The sequence below is a fragment of the Cervus elaphus genome, chromosome 3 (genome assembly GCF_910594005.1).
Source record: "Cervus elaphus chromosome 3, mCerEla1.1, whole genome shotgun sequence".
NCBI classification, from domain to species: domain Eukaryota; kingdom Metazoa; phylum Chordata; class Mammalia; order Artiodactyla; family Cervidae; genus Cervus; species Cervus elaphus.
The window spans coordinates 39,680,832-39,700,543 of record NC_057817.1 but is presented as its reverse complement, the minus strand read 5'-3'; the positions used below and the strand labels follow the sequence as shown (position 1 = coordinate 39,700,543).

The 19,712-nt window shown below is 35.8% G+C and overlaps 1 protein-coding gene across 3 annotated transcripts in view; it reads left to right on the top strand.

Moving 5' to 3' along the window:
* LRRK2 (leucine rich repeat kinase 2) overlaps positions 1-19,712 on the top strand; it is a 192,152-nt gene that overhangs the window by 21,135 nt on the left and 151,305 nt on the right. For all 3 annotated transcript variants that reach the window (XM_043886930.1, XM_043886939.1, XM_043886919.1), the window contains exons 7-12: positions 1,256-1,387; positions 3,874-3,993; positions 4,440-4,582; positions 4,675-4,754; positions 6,393-6,499; positions 18,450-18,579. In XM_043886930.1, coding sequence (XP_043742865.1) covers positions 1,256-1,387; positions 3,874-3,993; positions 4,440-4,582; positions 4,675-4,754; positions 6,393-6,499; positions 18,450-18,579 — 712 coding nt within the window. The remainder of the gene's footprint in view (positions 1-1,255; positions 1,388-3,873; positions 3,994-4,439; positions 4,583-4,674; positions 4,755-6,392; positions 6,500-18,449; positions 18,580-19,712) is intronic.

Sequence of the window (19,712 nt, the reverse complement as noted above, 5' to 3'; positions counted from 1 at the left end):
GCTCAGCATTCAAATGATCTTTTGATGAATTTGTGGGGGAGAAAGTGGTCTCCCCATCCTATTCCTCTGCCATCTTAGGACCACCCCCGGAAAATGGAATTTAAACTTCTCTGAGTCATCTACTGCCAACAAACTGAATGTATTTTTCATTTTGCCTTTCCTTGGCTATACATTTATTTGTTTTGTACTGGCTCTTTTGAAATTCATTTTTTCCTACCCATATTGACATATCTTCACTGTAAATGTGCTGATTCATAATGGAAATGTCAAAATGTATTTTGTAAAAATACAAAAGCAAGTGTTTTAGACTTTATGTTTGAATCTAGAGCAAATCATATCTGTGGTACTGAGTATAAGCAGGTAATTGTTTTAAGATGCCATTTTCTTTAATTACAACATCTTTTTCCATATTTAGTGTTTTTTAAAATACAATTTAAACATTAAAAATGTATTTTTTAGGAAAAAAAGCTTGTGCCAAAAAAAGGAAGAAATTTATTTTGCACACCTTTTTCTCTCTGTTTTAAGAATAGTACACGTTTCATTGAGACATATAAATTAATTTTCTCCATATGGGTTCACATACTTTCTCTATTGATTAATTGCCTTTTCCAGTAAATTCTTCCCTTCCCTGTGGTTCATTTATGTTTATCTCTTAGTCATATATTTTAATATTCTGCCTCTTCTCTCCCCTTCATCCATTCTTTTCCCTGTCTGTGGCAGAGCCTTCAGGAAACTAGGTTTTGTGACTTTTACACTGGCTATTCTTCTGCTGCTCTTCTGGAATGAATAGGAATAGATCATGGCTGATTCTGGCTCTTCTGTTATGTGATATAATCTTGCTTTTCTTTCTAATGGTTTGAGAAAAAGGAACAATTAAAATCTATTATCCAATGGAATACTGCCTCATTAGGAAACAGGCCCCAAATTCATTTCTTTGAAAACTAACGGCCAGGACTTTACATATTTTGACTTACATAAAAGCATTTTCAGATTTCCCTATTTGTTTACATTTTTAAGCCAAGATACAGGAATAAAGCAACTTTCCCTTAGTCCTAGAGATGAGTTCTAAAGTCTGTTACATTAACAATGAACAACATAGTATTTTTATAGCTATTTGACAGAAAATGACATTTAAATTTGGTATTGTAGCCATTATACTGCCATGTATTTAAAATCTCTGTGAGATGTTTTTGTATGCATATTTCAATGGGGAAAATTATTGCCTTATTGATAATCATGATTTCTTTGAATTTAGGTAGTAATGTTGAAGTCCTCATGAGTGGCAATGTCAGGTGTTATAATATTGTGGTAGAAGCCATGAAAGCATTCCCTATCAGTGAAAAAATTCAAGAAGTGAGTTGCTGCTTGCTCCATAGGCTTACGTTAGGTAAGTTACAACTCTTGGTTAATTTTTTATCACAGTATATATGATGTAAGTGTATATAGCATACATATGTTGTATGTTGATGCATAGGTAGCCGATCAACATATACTTGATGGAAATATTGTAAAGTAGCAAACTGTCATGCCATGCTTAGGTGGAATTTTAAAAGGAGTGGCAAAAATAAATGTGTGCAATATTAGAAGTGTTATCTTATTGTTAATGCTATATTTGAAGTATTATTATGTAAATATTTATTGCATGCAAAAGAATAAACATAACATACAGAAAATGTGAAGTGCAATGCAAAAGAACTCCTCATCAAACTTAAGTATTAGTACTTTACCAGTGCTGGTAAAGCTACTCTGGGCTCTGCCCTCCTTCCACTTTCTCTATAGAGGTGAGCACTCTCCAGAGTTTTGTCTTAATAAACCTTTTGCTCTAAATTAAATTTTACTGTGTTTATATATCTCTGTAAATAAAATTGTTAATGTTTGCTTGTTATTGCTTAATAAAAATGGTATCATGCTGAATGTTGTCTTCTGCAAGTTTTTAAAAACTGTGTTTATGAGACTGATGAATATGTTGCATATAGCTGTATGTGCAAGCAGTGTGTGCGCTCAGTCGTGTCTGACTCTTTGTGACCCCATGAACCATACCCCGCCAAGCTCCTCTGTCCATGGGATTATCCAGGAAAGAATACTGGAGTGGGTTGTCATTTCTTCCTCCAGGGGATCTTCCTGACCCAGGGATGGAACCTGCATCTCCTGAATTGGCAGGCAGATTCTTTACCATTGACCCATCTGGGAAGTGTGGCATCATTGTATGTAGTATTCTGTTATGTGGGCATACCACTATTTATTTATCCATCCTCTTATCCATGGACATTGGTTTATTTCTTGTTTTGTGCTACTACCGTCTATGTTGCTGTGAAAATTGTAAAGGAAGGTGAATATCTTTTCAAATATTTCTTTGCTCTTGGTGCTTTCTTTTTTTTGTGAAATACCTGATTTACCTTTTTCTGTTTTTTTATAGTATATTCTGTCTTTTAAAAAAGTGATTCATAGTTCTGGCTAATAATGTTTTGGTGGTCAGCTTTATGTATTGAAAATGTCAAGCTGTCTTTTTATCTTTTTATGGCAGCTTTTGTAACATAATGTATTTTCACCTAAATTGTCTAAAAATAAGACAAGGCCACTGGTATTTGCTCAGAGTCACAAAGTTGGTCAGTGGTAGAGCAGCTGTTGGCAGTGACTTAGAAATAATTGTAGGGAAAAGTGGGTGAGACAACTGAAGTTTAGATAAGCCAGTAAAAGTAGAAAATAATCTTTTTTGAAATGACTTTCCAAAACTAGAGATTAAGAACTGGGGATTATGTCAGCTTAATGGATGAATGTGGAAGAGATATGAACATAGAAAGATGCTGATACAGAAGAGTTGCACTAATCTGCTTTTTGATTTTGAAACTTTGATTAATAATTAGTGTGGACTTTAGGCTTTTAATGGTATAGGATCTTTTCCAATTCTGGCTGTGTATCCTAGGGATTATCTAATTACACATGTAGCTAACTAGAAGTTTCATTCTTATTCCTACAAGGGATTGTGGTAATTGTTAGTGAGTTATAGTAAAAGCATTTAATGACAAGGGAGGTTTTTTCTTATCTTTTAGAAGACAGGAATATTAAGCTGTTTTGTACACTGAATATTGTAGTGCCATGTATAAAAATATTTATTTATTTGACTGTGTTGGGTCTTAGTTGTGGCCCGCGGGATCTTCACCGAATCATGAGGCATTTTTCATTGTGGAGCATAGACCCTAGTTGTGGCAGGTGGGCTCAGTAGGTGCGGTTCTCCGGTTCAGTTGCTCTGCAGCATATTCGACCTTAGTTCCCCAACCTGGAATCAAACCCTTTCCCACACTGCAAGGCAGATTCTCAACCATTGGACCACCAGGGCAGTCTCCACCTCGTGGTTTTTTATGAGATGACAAGAGGGGGATTTCCCTGGTGGCTCTGTGGTAGAGAATTCACTTACCAATGCAGGAGACGTGGATTCTATCCCTGGGTTGGAAAGATCCCCAGGAGAAGGAAATGGCAACTCACTACAGTATTATCATGTGGGAAATCCCTTGGACAGGAGCCTGGCGGGCTACTGTCCATGGGGTTGCAAAAGAGTCGGACAAGACTTTGCGAAAAAACAACAGCAACAAGACATGAGAGGGGATCAAAGAACACAAGTTAATATAACTCAAACATACAATTGTTTTTGGCCCAGTCATTTCTGTTGTCTAAGCAAGATAGTTGAATGAGTGCATGGAATGTTTTTAGTTCTTTATGCAATCACTAAGTGATTTTAATTACAATAAATATGTTTTAATGTAATTAAGAATAGTTATCACTACTCAAATATGTTGATTTAAATACTGTTACATAATTAAAGGTAATATAAGTTCCATGGATGAGAATTCTGCTAATATGTCACTTAACTTTTAGGTAATTTCTTTAATATCTTGGTATTAAATGAGGTGCATGAGTTTGTGGTGAAGGCTGTGCAGCGGTATTCAGAAAATGCAGTATTACAGATCGCAGCCCTCAGCTGCTTAGCACTCCTCAGTAAGTAACTTTACTAACAAGGAAATCCTTTCAGGTGCATTTGACCTTGAATGTTGACATTATAACAGGAAAGTTATATATAGAGAAAGAACCCTTAAATGCTTTTTCTTTTCCTAATGTGACAACATTTTCTCATAGAGGATACTTTCAAGGGAATGAAAGTTGTGATAAATATCCCAGTTCAGATATCAGTGAATATATCCTTGATTTAGCTTTATTAGTAGCAGTTCATTTTGTTAATTAATCTTCCTCTAGCCTATTAGTTTTGTTTGGTACCCTCTCCCCCATCTGATTTATCTACATGGAATAACAATATGATAAAGTGTGTAATATATTAAAGAGATCTTTTAGTTAACCAGTGCTCTGTCAATAATGTTTGAAAATAATAGCCTTAAGAGTTGGTCACTCAAAGTATACATAAGTTATATGTTTCCATTTTTCCAAAGCTGAGACCATTTTCTTAAATCAAGACTTAGAGGAAAAGAATGAGAATCAGGAGAATGACGATGATGAAGAAGAAGAAAAATTGTTTTGGCTGGAAGCCTGTTACAAAGCATTAACTTGGCATAGGAAGAACAAGCATGTGCAGGTTAGACTCTGTCATAAATTTTATAGTCCTTCAAAATTGTTTGTTCAATAGTTTATTTTTTGAAGGTTTCTTTTTTTCCTTCCCAAATCCAGGAGGCTGCCTGTTGGGCCCTGAATAATCTCCTTATGTATCAAAACAGTTTACACGAGAAGATTGGAGATGAAGATGGCCAGTTAGTAGTTTTGATTTTATATGGTAGAAAATTTTAGTTATATTTTTAATCAATTCACTGAAATTTTTATTGTTCGAAATATTTTTGATATAAGTATTTATAATAAGTATTTCCATAAAATACTTGTGGATATATAATATTTTGATGCCTGTTGTCTTCAATAGTTAGTAAAACTCTCTGTGTGTGAAAGCTATTACTGAGAAATTTAGAATCAAGAGTTGTTCAGTAAGTTATGAATCATCAAGAAAGAACCTTTCAGTTTTCTGGCTAATAATTTAAAAGTACTAATTATTCTCACCTGACAGAAATTGCAGAGCCATCTGTGACCTTTTCTATTGTAGTTACTAGCCTGGAGGTTGTCAATATCAGTGATTGGATATGGTTAGAAGCCTCCTCTACTGACTCCCCACTTTATGTGGTGGTGTTAACCTGTCTTCTCTTGAGAGGGTTATTGTATAACTGTCAGCTCTTGAGGATGCTTCCTATGGGAGCTCCATTTAAACATCATAAGACCAGACAAAGATGCACATTGTAACCAGGAGTTCTGTACGTCTGATTTGTTTCATGTCCATGAACAATTGCTTATGTTTTTACTGTTGGCTCTGCATATCCTCTCAATTTTAAATTTTTAATGACTTACCTTGGAAATTTAAATAGTGATATTCTGCACCTCATATTCTGGCAGCCTGTTTCCATAGTGAAGTGAAGTGAAAGGCTCTCAGTCGTGTCCAACTCTTTGTGACCCCCTGGACTATAGAGCCCATGGAATTCTCAAGGCCAGAATACTGGAGTGGGTAGCTTTTCCCTTCTCCAGGGAATCTTCCCAACCCAGGGATCGAACCCAGGTCTCCCACATCGCAGGTGGATTCTTTACCAGCTGAGCCCCAAGGGAAGCCCAAGAATACTGGAGTGGGTAGCCTATTCTTTTTCCAGGGGTCTTCCCGACCCAGGAATCGAACCAGGGTCTCCTGCATTGCAGGTGGATTCTTTTCTAACTGAGCTATCAGGGAAGCCCTCATTTCCATAGTGATCTACTGCCAATTAGAAGGCAGTTAATAACAGATTCTATTTATTTAAATGTCTCTAGTTTGAATGGAAACTAATCTGCTTTGAGCAATATTTTAAGGAAGTTAGGATAAGGTTGCTTCATGCTGCAATTTATAAAAATTTCAATTCATAGATACTAATCCCTTAAAATTCACAGGAGACTGCTAAAATAAATACATCATTAAAATATATTTATGCTCTAAATTAAAAAATTTCACTCTACTTCTTTATGATTCTTAATTTTTCCTTTCTTGCTTACATCATCTCCTTTTTCTCACTTAATCTTTTTACTCTTAGCACCTATTTATATATCTACTGAGTCTTCTATTTTCTCCTTCTACTGCTTATCTACTTTGAAGAAACAGAAATACTACTTTATTAGTAGTATATAATGTAATGTAAATAGAACACTATATATATCTATATAATGTAAATAGAACACTGCTTACTATAATTCTCTCCTGTGAGTAGAGGTGGCATAAAATACTGTTTATCTGCCCTTATTGGTTGTTAGATTAGATAACAGTAAGTGAATATTTGAGTTAATTATTAAAGAGATTACTATTAATGTTGTGGTTGAATTTGTGAAAGGTTCCCAGCTCACAGGGAAGTGATGCTGTCCATGCTGATGCATTCTTCATCAAAAGAAGTCTTCCAGGCATCTGCAAATGCTTTGTCAACTCTGTTAGAACAAAATGGTAAGAGGTACACCATGTTTTTTAGTATAATGAAACATGTTTGTTTTTATATATAATTTTAAAAAGTATAAAAGTGATAATTGTAAAAACTTCAAATATATAAATATATATATATCTGATATATAGATACACTGACAAATAGGTAAAAAGATAAAGAGGAAAATAACATTTTGATGTATGTCTTCTGGATTTCTGTCTATGTACTTACACTTGACATGTACAATACATTTTATGTTTTTTGGAGAAATGGGATCCTATTACAGTCTTTTATAACCAAATTTTACATTTCTTTTTTTATGTTGCTAAATATAAGTTCCCACATTACCATGTTTGATGGTTGTGTAGTTTCCCAGTGTATACCTATGTCCTCATTTATGATCCAATTTCTTATGGATGAACTTTTAGCTTGTGTTCAGTGGTACTGTTTTGAATATTTGTAACAGTGGCCAAATGGTCGCTTTTCTGCCCCAGTTTCCTTTATACACTGTTCCTGTGTTTTTTTCTTGGGAATGCAGTGGATGGAGAGAGATTCACCATTATAAAATATACTAAAATTATCCATTATAAAAATAAAAAAAAAGTCTTTTACATGTAAATCTTACAGCTTTCCATTATTTAGGGGAGAAAAATAGCTGTTATACCTTTGGAAGAACTCTTGAGGTTTAGAATTGAGGCTCAGGCTGCTCTTATTAGGGCTCAGCCCTCATAAATAGGAAATACGGCCAGAAAGTCTTGGGAGAAAACTAATCATAAAAGCATTAGGACTTGGCAACTCTTGAAGGATATTCTTGAAGGGAGAAAAATACAGAAAAACACTGAAAGCTTGAAAAAAAAAGACCAGTGTTAGCATCAACTTTTAGTAGAGAACCCGAGTAGAGTGAAAAAAGCCTCCTCATGCATGTTTCCCTACATGGTTATTTAATTCAGATCAAGAGGAAAATCACTTCTTTGTTTTCATTCTTTCTCACTTCACCTCTGATGGCACTGAAAAAGCCATCATAAAAGGCTTGGGCTGGCCAAGCCCTGAGAGATTGATCGGGGTTGCTCTCAAAGGATAATGAGTCAGTGGAAGTGGCAGAAAGGGGAGCTGCTCTTCTTGAGTCTCCCTTCCTCTGCTGTGTGGAGGCCTGGGTTGGGGGGCGCGTCTCACTCTTTAAAATGAACACTGGACTTTGCTGCTTTTGTTGAGGCATCTTAGAGAGGAGACAGCCGGAGAAGGCAATGGCACCCCATTCCAGTACTCTTGCCTGGAAAATCCCATGGACGGAGGAGCCTGGTAGGCTGCAGTCCATGGGGTCGCGAAGAGTCGGACACGACTAAGTGACTTCACTTTCACTTTTCACTTTCATGCATTGGAGAAAGAAATGGCAACCCACTCCAGTGTTCTTGCCTGGAGAATCCCAGGGAGGGCGGAGCCTGGTGGGCTGCCGTCTATGGGGTCGCACAGAGTCGGACACGACTGAAGTGACTTAGCAGCAGCAGCAGCAGTCCCGTTTATTCATTTTTGCTTTTCATTCCCTTGCCTGAGGAGACAGGCTGAAAAAATATGTTGCTAAGATCATTGTCAAAGAGCATACTGCTTCTTTTCTTTTTGGAGTTTTATGATTTCAGGTTTTCACTTAATTATTTAATCTGTTTTGAGTTTATTTTTGCATATCATGTGAAAAGAAGTCTAGTTTGATTCTTTTGTATGTAATTGTGCAGTTTTCCTAACACCATTTATGGAATAAGCTGTCTTCCCCATCATATATTTTTGCATACTTTGTTGGAGATTAAATGAACATCTAAGTTTTCATTTCTGGGCTCTCTAGTCTGTTCCATTGATTTATGTGTCTGTCTTTTTTTTTTGGCCAGCATCATATTGTATTGATTCCTATAGCTTTCTAGTATAGTTTGAAATCAGGGCTCATACCTTCAGTTTGTTCTTTTTCAAGGTTTTGGCTATTTGTGGTATTTTGTGTTTTCATACACATTTTAGAATGGTTTGTTCTAGTTCTGTGAAAAATGCCATTGATGCTTTGATAGCGATTGCATCGAATCTGTAGATTGCCTGGGATAATTTGGTTGTTTTAGCAGTATTAAATCTTCCAATTCATGAACACAGTATAGCTTTTCATTTGTTTGTTTCATCTTCATTTTCTTTCACCAGTGCATATAGTTTTTTGAGTATAGGTCTTTTACATCCTTAGTTAGATTTATTCTTTCCAATACAGTTGTATATGGGATCGTTGTCTTAATTTCCCTTTCTGACTGTTCATTCTTAGTATACAGAAACATAGCATATTTCTGTATATTAACTTTGCACCTGCAACTTTACTGAGTTCATTTATTAGTTCTGGTATTTTTGGTGGAATCTTTAGAATTTTCTTTGTATATATTTTATGTCATCTGCAAACAGTGACAGTCCTCTCCCATTTTGATTCCCTGTATTTCTGTCTTTTGTGGCTGGTACTTTGAATACTGTGTTGAATAGAAATGAAGTGAGTGAGCATCCTTGTCTTTTTTCTGATCTTAGAGGAAATGTTTTCAGCTTTCCTGATTGAGTATGATATTGGCTATAGGTTTTTCATATAAGGCTTTTATTATGTTGAGATATCCTCCCTCTGAACTCATTTTGTTCAGAGTTTTTATGATAAATTGATACTAAATTTTGTCAAAACTTGTTTTTGCCTCTTGGTATCATCATATGCTATTTTTCTTCTTCAGTTTGTTAGTGTGGTGTATCCCATTGACTGATTTGTGAATATTGAGCCATCTTTGCACCCCAGGGATGAATCATGTTGTATGATTCCTTTAATGTATTGTTGAATTCAGTTTGCTAATACTTTCTTGAGGATTTCTACATCTATGCTCATCAGTGATATTGGCCTGTAATTTTCTTTTTTGTGTGTGATATCTTTGGTTTTGGTGTCAGGGTGATGCTGACCTAGTAGAATGGGTTTGGAAGCGTTCCTTTCCCTTCAGTTTTTAGAATAGTTTGAGAAGAAGGGGCATTTACTATTCTTTAAGTGTTTGGTAGAATTCAACTGTGAAGCTCTCTGGTGCTGGACTTTTGTTTGTTGAAAGTTTTTTTTTTTTTCTTTTGTTTACTTGTTTTTTTTTGTTGTTGTTGTTGTTTATTTACTGATTCAGTTTCATTACTGGTAATCAGTCTGTTTGTATTTTCTATTTCTTTCTGCTTCAGTCTTGGGAGATTGTATATTTTGAGGAATTTGTCCTTTCCTTCTAGGTTGTCCATTTTATAGTCATGTAATTGTAGTGACCTCTTATGATTCTTTACATTTCTGTGGCTTTGATTGTGATTTATTGTTTATTTTTAATTGGTGGATAATTGCTTTACAGTGTTGTACTGGCTTCTGCTGTGCCGTAGCGTGAGTCAGCTCTAAGTACACATATATCCCCTCCCTGAGTCTCCTCTCACCTCCCACCCCCCCCCCCCGGGTTATCACAGAGCACCCCGCTGAGCTCCCTGTGTTTGTAGCAGCTTCCCACTAGGATCTGTTTTGCACATATATGTATATATGTCAATGCTACTTTTTCAGTTTGTTCCCTCACCTTCCTCTCCAGGTCCACAAGTTTGTTCCATACAGCTCCATCTCTATTCCTGCTCTGCAGATAGGTTCACCAATAATGTTTTTATAGATTCCATATATATGTGATAATATATATTTGTTTTACTCTTTCTGACTTACTTCACTCTGTAAAACAGGCTCTGGGTTCATCCACCTCAATACAACTGAGTCAAATCCATTCCTTTTTACGGCTGAGTAATATTCCATTGTATATATGTGCCATATCGTCTTTATCCATTCATCTAGGCTGCTTCCTTGTCCTGGCTATTATAAGTAGTGCGGCTGTGAACCTTGGGGCACATGTGTCTTTTTGAATTAATGGTTTTTCTCAGAGTATATGCCCAGTAGTGGGATTGCTGTGTCATATAGTAGTTTCAATCCTAGTTTCTTAAGGAATCTCTATTCCGTTTTCCATAGTGGCTGTATCAATTTGCATTTTCACCAACAGTGTAAGAGGGTTCCCTTTTCTCCATATCCTCTCCAGAATTTATTGTTTGTAGACTTTTTGATGATAGCCATTCTGCCTAGTGTGAGGTGATACCTCATTGTAGTTTTGATTTTTCTACTAATGAGCGATGTTGAGCATCATTTCCTGTGTTTGTTGGCCATCTGTATGTCTTCTTTGAAGAAGTATCTGTTTAGGTCTTCAGCCCATTTTTTAATTGGGTGGTTTGTTTTTTCTGATATTGAGCTGCATGAGCTCGTTGCATATTTTGGACATTATCCTGTGTCGGTTGGTTCATTTGCAGTTATTTTCTCCCATTTTGAAGGTTGTCTTTTCGTGTTGTGCATAGTCTCCTTTGCTGTGCAAAAACCTTTAAAATTAATTAGGTCCTGTATTGATTTGGGCCCAGGTCCTCTCTGTCTCTTTCTTTTTTTATTGGATGTGTCTGTTTATTGGTTTACCAATTTAGTTTATCTTTTCAGAGGACCAGCTCTAAGTTTCACTAATATTTTCTATTGATTTTTAGTCTCTTTTTAGTTTATTTCTTCTCTGATCTTTGTGATTTATTTCCCTGTACTAATTTTAGATTTAGCTTGTTCTTCTTTTTCTCATTCCTTTATGTATAAGTTTAGGTTGGTTGTTTGAGATTGTTGTTTCCGAGATATGCTTGTATTGCTATATAGTTCCTTCTTAGAACTACTTCTGCTGCATCCTATAGAAATTTTTTGTTTGTTTGTTTCTGCTGCATCCCATAGAATTTGTTTTTTTGTTTGTTTTGTTTGTGTGTGACTGCTTAGTTGCTCGGTTGTGTCCAAGTCTTTGTGACCCCGTGGACTGTAGCCTGCCAGGCTCCTCTGTCCATGGGGTTTTCCAGGCAAGAATACTGAAGTGGGTTGCCATTTCCTTCTCCAGGGGATTTTCCCAACCCGAGGATCAAGCCTTCATCTCTTGTATCTCCCGCATTGACAGGCATATTCTTTACCACTAGCGCCACCTGGGAAGCCCCATTTATCAAACTAAACCCAGTCTTCTCAGAGGACCGGCTCTAAATTTCATTAATATTTTCATTGATATTTTAGTCTCTATTTAGTTTATTTTTACTCTATTTATTTTTTCATTTGCAATTTGATGTCTTCAGTGACCCATTGGTTGTTTAGCTTGCATGTACTTGTGTAATTTGTAATTTTTTCTCATAGTTGATTTCTAGTCCCACAGTGTCATGGTAGGAAAAGCGTGAAAGTGTTAGTCTCTCAGTCAGGTCCAGCTCTTTGCGATCCTGTGGGCTGTAGCCTGCCAGGCTCCTCTTCCATGGAATTCTCCAGGCAAGAGTACTGGAGTGGGTTGCCATTCCCTTTCCCAGGGTATCTTCCTGACCCAGAGGTGGAACCTGGGTCTCCTGCATTGCAGGCAGATTCTTTACAGTCTGAGCCACCAGGGAACATAGGAAAAGGTGCTTGATAATGATTTAAGTCTTTCTAAATTTATTGAGACTAGTTTTGTGGCCTAGCACATGATTTATCTTGGAAAATGTTCTGTGTGTGCACTTGAAAGCAATATTTATTCTGCTACTTTTGGATAGAATGTGCTAACATATCTATTCAGTCCATCTGATTCATTGTTTAAGGACAGTGTTTTCCTACTAATTTTCTGTTTGCATGATCAGCCCATTGATGTAAGTTAAGTGTTAAAGTTTTCTACTATTGCCATGTTGCTGTCAGCTTCTCTCTGTATGTTTGTTAATATTTGCTTTATGCATTTAGTTATTACTATGTTGGGTACATATTTATTTACAGTTGTTACATTTTCTTGTTGACTGATCCCTTTATTACTGTGTAATGTCCTTCCTTGTCATTTGTGATAGCCTTTATTTAAAGTCTACTTAGTCTGATATGATTATTGCTACTCTAGGTTTCTTTTCTATTTGCATGGGTTACCTGTTTTCATCCCCTCACTTTCAGTCTGTCTGTGTCTTTAGATCTGAGTTGAGTCTCCTGTCAGTAGCATATATGTGGATCTTATTTTATTATTCATTCAACTATTATTTTTCTTTTGATTGAAACATTTAGTCCCTTTATATTTGAAGTAATTATTTATGCTGTGTGCTTAGTCACTCAGTTGTGTCCAACTCTTTGCCACCCTATGGGCTGTAGCCCACCAGGCTCTTCTGTCCATGGGGCTTCTTCTCCAGGCAAGAATACTGGGGTGGGTTGTTGGGCCTGCCTCCAGGGAATCATCGCACCCTAGGGATCGAACCCAGGTCTCCTGCACTGCAGGTGCATTCTTTACCATCCAAGCCGCCAGGGAAGCCCAAGAATACTGGGGTGGGTAGCCTGTGTCTAGTGTGTGCTTATTTCTATTTGCTCATTGTTTTGGATGATTTTTTGGTAGTTCTTTTTGTTCCTTTCTTCTTTTGTTCTCTTCTTTTGTGATTTGATGACTGTTTTTAGTGTTATGTTATTACTTTCTTTTTTCATCATTTGTCTATTATAGATTTTTAGTTTGTGATTATTGTGAAGTGTGTGTATGTGTGTATAAAATTATTTTAAGTTGATGATCTCAACTTTTTCTTTTAACTTTTTATTTCTCATTTACTTTATCATTTTAGTGATAAAATATGGATGCATTTGATTATTATGAAGGTATATATAGATACGTAGATAGATATCTGTATCTATCTAGATATATATGTATATAGATAAATATACATGTGGACATAAACTATTTTTCTTTTATGCAATATTACTTTCTTGAGAAGATGATCTCCTCATTTTGAAAGCATTTAAATATCCCTACATTTTTGCTCCTGTCTTCTCATTTAATGTTTTTTGCATCATATTTTGCATCTTTTTGTTTTGTTTATCTCTATCTATACTTACTGTAGACATAGATAATTTTACTATTCCTATTAGTTTGTTAAGTGGTTGATTTACTACTCTCATTTGCTTTTACCAATGATATTTTCCTTTCATAAATTTTGTTTTCTAATTGTGGTCTTCTTTTTTTCACTTAGAGAAGTCTCTCCAACATTTTTTTTATAGCTAGTTTAGTGGTGCTGAACTCTTTTTAGGTTTTGCTTGTCTTAAAACTCTTATCCCTCCTTCAAATGAATGATAACCTTACTGGATAGATTATTTTTTCCTTTAAGCATTTTGAATGGATCCCACTATTCCCTGGTATTCTGCAAAATTTATCTGGAAAAGTCAGCTGACAGACTTATGAGAGTACCTTTTTATGTAACTTTGCTTCTCTTTTGCTTTAATATTCTCTCTTAATCTTCAAGTTTTGTCATTTTAATTACAATGTGTCTTTTTATGGATCTCTCTCTCTATTGATCTTGTTTGAGACTTTGTATTTCTTGGACCTGGATATCTATTCTTTTCCAAGTTTAGGGAATTTTTCAGCTATTATCACTTCAAATAATTTGTCTACCATTCTCTCTCTCTCTTTTCCTTTTTGGATCTCTATATGAAAATGTTAGTATGCTTGATGTTGTCTGAGAATTCTCATATTTTAAAATTTCTTTTTCCTCTCTTTGTTCAGCTTGTGTGATTTTCTCCACACTGTTTTCTAGTTCACTGATCTATTCCTCTATATCATTTAATCTACTGTTGATTCTTTGTATTAATTTTCATTTCATTTCAGTTTTGTATCCTGTTTCAATTCTGTTTCATTCTTTATATTTTCTAGCTTTTTGGTAAACTCACTATATTCATCATTCTTCTCCTGAGTTTCTTGAGGATCTTTATGATCATTACCTTGAGCTAATGTCTGGTAGATTGCTTATGTCCACTTGGCTTAATTCTTCTTCCGAGATTTTATCTTTTTCCTTCATTTGGAACATATTCCTGTGTTGCCTCATTTTGCGTAATTATTGTTTTTGTTTGTGTATTTAGTCAGATTGATCATGTTTCCTAATCTTGGAGAAGTGTCTGTACAGTACAGTCCTTTCTGGTTAACAGAGCTGTGTGATCTAGTGGTACCCTCTGCATGGTCTGGGTGGGCCTCTGAGTGTTGTGGTGCTCATGTAGGGAGGGCCCATTTCTGTGGGTTAGCTGCCTACACCTCCTTGTGTAGACGCTGCTGGTCGTTGGTGCTCAAGACTGGGTCGTAGTATGGCTGACTGCACAGTCTAGGGGTTTCTGGAACTGGTTCCATCCCGCGGGTAAGTGGAGCTGTGTCTTGTCATGGCTGACTTAAGGTCTGGGAGGTCTTGGGGCAGTTAACTGCAGACACAGGGTTTTGGAGCCAGAGTTAACATGCTGGTTGGTAGTGTAAGGATCCTGGGTGGCTGGCTGTGAGCCTGGGAGTCCCAGGGCAGCTGACTATGGGCCCTGGGGATTTTCAGTTCTGGTGCCTACCTGCTGGTAAGTGCAGCTGATTCCTAGTGCTGATTGGATAGATGCAGAACTCCGAAATGGCACTTGCCAGTGCCAATGTCCTCGTGGTAAAATATGCTACCTCAAATGGCTGTCAGCAGCATCTTCTGGAGAGAGACTCTCCCAAGGGGGTCCCAGTTGCCTTCTGTCTCCCTGAGAGACTCTCCAAGATCAGCAAGTGGGTCTGATCCAGACTCTTTTAAACTTATTGTATGCTCGGTTTCCAAGTGCATGAGACTTTGCATGGGCTCTTTAAGAGTGAAGTCTCTGATTCCTATAGCCCTCTTGCGCTCTCCTTGTGCAAGCCCTGCTGGCTTTTAAAGCCAGATGTTCTAGTGGCTCAAGCCTAGTACCTCCAGGTTTGAGAGATTAATGAGGTGCTTGGACCCCTTGATTCATGGGGAGAACTTCTGTAAATAACCTCTGTGATTATCCTCTTGTTTATTGGTTGCTTATCTGATAGTGTGGGTCTTCACTATATCACATTCCCCATCCTTCCTGTCATCTCATGTAGTTCCTTCTTTATATCTTTACTTGTGGAATATCTTTTCTGCTAGTTTTCAGATCATTTTCATAGATCGTTGCACTGTAAGTAGTTATAATTTTGGTGTGCTCATGGGAGGACGTGAGTTCAGGGTCTTCCCTGAGAAGAATCTTCTGTGCAATCTTGATCACTCCCTGGGCTGATTCTTACTATGGTGCCTCAGGATTGGTTACATTTGAAGTTAGCCTTGATTTCTTTGTTCAGACTCAATTATCTGGTCTTTCTGATTTCATACTTCTTTGTTCTTGGTTCCCTGCCATGTTAACTTTCTTCAGATCCCTTTGAATAGTCCTTGGAGTTCTCCCTTATGAGAATAGTAAGAACTTAAGCAGCTCATTCACCAGTCTCCATTGAAAGACACTTGGGAACATTGCATATGAAGGGCTGGGTATAGTTTTATAGGAAAATGATTGGTTTGGTGGCCAGCAAAACTGGGTTTTGTCATGGTAGTTCCCCAGGTCAAGGTTCAAACATCTTGTGTGACATTTTATCCATTTAATTAATTAGTTAATAAAATTAGTATTTATTGAACCTTAGACACCTGAGGTACATAAGATAAATAGAAATTCCAGGTTCATGAAGCTTATACTCTAGTGGGAAAGATAAGTAAAAAGGCTAATTGATATATATGATATGTGGACCTTGACTGTATCACAAAGAATGTGAAGCCAAACAAAATATGAAGCAAAGAAAGAGTATATATGTTAGTGTTCACAGGTGATGAAATTGTGACTAGGCAGTGAGGAAAGAAGGTGACTATTGAAGTGAAGGCCTGAAGGAAGTTGCTTTTAGTTATTGGTCTTTTATAGCAGATAATTTATTGCTAAAATGGTGTAGAAGAGGTCATGAGTATTGTGTAGAGAGCTGGTAAATTAGATGTGTAAAATGTTCTATAAACTCTAAAGTGACTCCATGCTGTAATTTTTTCTCCAAGGTATACTGTATGATGTAATTTCTGTTCTTAATTTTCAAATCTCAAATTGAGTTAATGTCCAAGACAGTGATTGTTAAAGTGTGGTCTCTGGACCAGCAACATCATTTAGGAACTTTTTAAAAACGTAAGTTCTAGGGCCCCATACAGACCCAATGAATCATAAACTGTGTAGTTGAAACTCAGCAATCTGTTCTAACAAGTCGCTGAGAGAATTCTTGTGTACTCTGAAGTGTGGGAACTGCTGATCTAGAATAACTTCTATGATTTAAAATATTTCCTTAATTAGAATTTAGCCATTTTAGGAGGACCTATTAAAGCTTCTGATTTGACTGAGCAAAATAATCAAATTATTCTTTTTTTAATTAATTGAAAATCAGTAAAATTTTTTATTGGATTAGCATTTGTTTATAATAAGTTTTATGTATACAACATTTTATTTCTACTTACGTATACACTGCAGTGTGCTCACTACCAAAAATTTAGTTTCCGTTTATCACCGTACCATTCATCCCCTTTAGACACTTCACCCTCCCCTACCCCTTTCTCCTCTGGTAACTGCTACTCTGTTTTTGATTGGTTTGTTCATTTATTTTGTTTTTTATATTCTACATGTGAGTGAAATCATACAGTCTTTATCTTTCATCATCTGACTGATTTCATTTAGCATAATACCATCAGGGTCTATCCATGTTGGTGCAAATGACAAGGTTTCATCTTTTTTCATGACTGAGTAGTGTTGTACCATATATGTATATTGTACCTTCTTTATGCATTCATTGGTTAATGGGTACTTAGGTTGTTTCTGTATCTTGGATATTATAAATGATACTATGAAGAACATAGGAGTACATATATCTTTTCAAATTAGTGGTATTTTCATATTTTTTAAATATAAATATCCAGAAGAGGGATACCTGGATCATGTGGTAGTTCTGTTCATAGTTTTTTAAGGGATCTCTATACTGTTTTCCATAGCAACTGTACCATTTTTCATTACCTTTTATCCACATCCTCACCAACACTTGAATAACCAACTTGTTACCATGTTTTGATGATTTTTCAGATTTTGAAAGAGTATGAGTTTTCAGATTTTGTCAGTAATTTAGAATACATATATTACTTCTACTTACGAGTTTTGTCTGATTTTTTCTTTTATTCTCAATTTTGGATGCATAACTAATTTTAAAAAAAATAGTATTTAAAGCTCTCTCAGTTTCATTCCTGCCACCTTCAGTGTTGAAATATAGTTTATAATGTTGGAATTGATATTTATATAGAGGCTTCAAGATAAGTGGTATTTATATGGAAACTTTAAGGTATTATGGAGACTTTTAAGACACTGGATTTGCATTTACTAAAGAAAGTTTATCATGAAGAGGAAAATTATTTCATCATCATTTTCCACACATAATGTGAAATCAATTGTAAAGCAATCTATGTGTTTCTTAAGCTTTGTTATTATTTTGTGAAAATATGTAGTTATGTTTTATATGTTTTTTATTAGTGCTGTTCATAACTTTGTGTATCATAGCACAGATAGAAATGATAGTGTTTGCATGGTCCACTGGAGTAAGCGGGGAAGGCTGAGGGCAACCCAGCCTGGTTTCAGCTGTACTTCCTCCATCCCTCAAGGGCTGACAGGATCGTCACTCATCTCTAACTTGTTCCCAGGTCACCAGTGAGCCTCTGCTCTACATCATTTCAGTTATTTTGTGAAGTTGTTTTATAATTAGAATGAAATTTAGTTTTCATTCTTATGTTGGAGGGCATTATGTAAAAATGTATTTCTTCAAAAATATTCTTTTCACATGGATGGTAATCACATTCCCCTAGTTTCCTCTGTGAATGAACCTTTCACTCTAAAACCTCAAGTGGTTAATAAATATGAAAAAATTGGAAATAGTATATATTTTAAAGAAAAAAAATTAATGATATTTAAGTTGTCACTGAAATATAAATTGATGTATAGTTGTATATACATTCTGATGAACTTTGATTATCTTTAATAGTATGTGTCTTATTGCAAGATTATGACAATGTCCTTTCATTTATTCAAGTAACATTTAAAAAATCTTGTAGTTAATTTTAGAAAGATCCTGTTGTCAAAAGGAATATATCTGAATGTATTGGAGTTAATGCAGAAGCATATGCATTCTCCTGAAGTGGCTGAAAGTGGCTGTAAAATGCTAAATCATCTTTTCGAAGAAAGGTAATAAATATTTATGAATTTATGTAGGATATATAATATTGGACCAGGTAGAATATCAATATTTTGAGCATAATTGTAAGAATAAAAACAAGGCATTTGAAGATGGAAACATTTTGCAGCATAATCTCATGTCAGTAATACATAGATTTATTTTATTTATATATAGAAATATGTTGAAAATTTGCTTTTGTGCTTTATGATTGGTATTGACTGTGTTTTGAAAAATCGCGCTTATATAGCACATAACCTTAAATAGTTTTTAAAATTTTGTTATGTGGAAGATATAAAATTAGGATATGGCTTCTAATTGTTGCTTTCTCACAAAAACTAATATTTATCAATATTCATTCATTAGAATTAGCTTTGTCTTTCTTCCTGCTCTCATTCCTTACCTGGGGAAGCATTTATCACTTTTATTTCAAGCCCAGGGATGTTAAGATTGCATGTCTAGTTTGTGGCACAGAGAGACCATATCATTTATCTGGGGGTGGATAATGCAGGTTTGGGATAGAATGGCAAGTAGTGGTGAGGTGGGAAGGGAAGGGAAGTGGAATCTATCTAAAATTTGTTTAAAAGACTAAAAATTAATACAGAGAGTTATCTCCTCCCGAAGGATGTGCTCAGCACATTTTTGTACTTTATTAGATCAAAGAATGCGAGGTAACTTTGACATAGTCCAAATAAATTTCAAACAGAAAAACAGCATTAGAAAACTGTCCTGTGTCAAATGCCACAGATGTTGCAGTAAAAACTGATCTTGAGTCCTGGTTTTCCCACTAATTTGAGTCAACTGTTTGATCTCTAAACTTCAGAATCCTCATTGGTGATGAGGAATAATAATAACAAATTCATAAGTTTTTGGCTTATGATGTAAGGATTAAATAAGTTTGAACAAAAGACTTAGGACAATGGTGCATTTTAAGCCCTCAATAAAACATAACTGTTTTTACTAACAGGTATTAAATATTAGTAGGGCTTCCCTGGTGGCTCAGATGGTAAAACATCTGCCTCCTAGGCAGGAGACCCGGGTTTGATCCCTGGATTGGGAAGATCCTCTGGAGAAGAGAATGGTTACCTACTCCAGTATTCTTGCCTAGAGAGTCCCATGGACAGAGGAGCCTGGGGTCTCAGAG